The sequence below is a fragment of the Oxyura jamaicensis genome, chromosome 12, assembly GCF_011077185.1.
Source record: "Oxyura jamaicensis isolate SHBP4307 breed ruddy duck chromosome 12, BPBGC_Ojam_1.0, whole genome shotgun sequence".
NCBI lineage: Eukaryota > Metazoa > Chordata > Aves > Anseriformes > Anatidae > Oxyura > Oxyura jamaicensis.
Genome location: NC_048904.1, coordinates 9,109,558 through 9,110,248, shown reverse-complemented (window position 1 = coordinate 9,110,248; position 691 = coordinate 9,109,558). Strand labels below are relative to the sequence as shown.

General features: G+C 80.3%; 1 protein-coding gene and 1 long non-coding RNA gene across 3 annotated transcripts in view; one reads left to right on the top strand and one right to left on the bottom strand.

The window, feature by feature from the left end:
- Positions 1 to 212, bottom strand: part of BAP1 (BRCA1 associated protein 1) — a 12,033-nt gene extending 11,821 nt beyond the window's left edge. For both annotated transcript variants that reach the window (XM_035337573.1, XM_035337575.1), the window contains exon 1: positions 88 to 212. In XM_035337573.1, the coding sequence (XP_035193464.1) occupies positions 88 to 124 (37 nt within the window). In that variant the 5' untranslated portion in view covers positions 125 to 212. The remainder of the gene's footprint in view (positions 1 to 87) is intronic.
- Positions 1 to 691, top strand: part of LOC118173216 — a 12,397-nt gene that overhangs the window by 6,177 nt on the left and 5,529 nt on the right. The gene's annotated exons all lie outside the window — the stretch shown is intronic.

Genomic DNA, 691 nt, shown 5'->3' with positions numbered 1-691 from the left:
CCCCCCCCCCCCCCCCCCCCCCCCCCCCCCCCCCCCCGGCCCCTCACGGCCCCCTCCGGCCCCTCACGGCCCCCTCCGGCCCCTCACCGGGGTCGCTCTCGAGCTCCAGCCAGCCCTTATTCATCTTCCCGCGGCCCGGCCCGCGCCGCCATGTCCCGTCCGGCCCCGCCGCCGCCGCCCGGCCCCGCTCCGGGCCCCTCCGGCCCCGCGCGTCAGCACCGCGCGCCGCTGCGTGACGTCACCGCGCCGCCGCCGGGCTCCGGGAGGCGGCGCCACAAAAGTCCCCGGGGCCGCGCCACAAAAGTCTCGAGGCCGTGGCGGCCGCGGGCGGTCTGGGCCGCGGCGGGGCCTGGCGCTTCCCCCGCCTCCCCCATGTCGTCCCCGGCTTCTCGGGGCTTTGGCCGGGCCCGGGCACCGCGGCGCCGGGCACTGCGGCCCCGTGCGGGGCGGCCGGCGGGGCCGCGGCCTACGGTGTGGGCCTAGGCCTCGGCACCGCCCGCTGGGGCAGCGTGGGGCGGGGGCGCCGGGGCAGCCCCTCGCAGGTGCTCCGGGGAAAATCGGCCCCACGCAGGGCTCAGCCCCACGCAGGGCTCAGCCCCGCAGTTTAGCCCCACGCAGGGCTTAGCCCCACGCAAGTCTGAGTCCCACAGCTCAGCCCCACACAGGGCTCAGCCCCACACAAGGCTCAGCC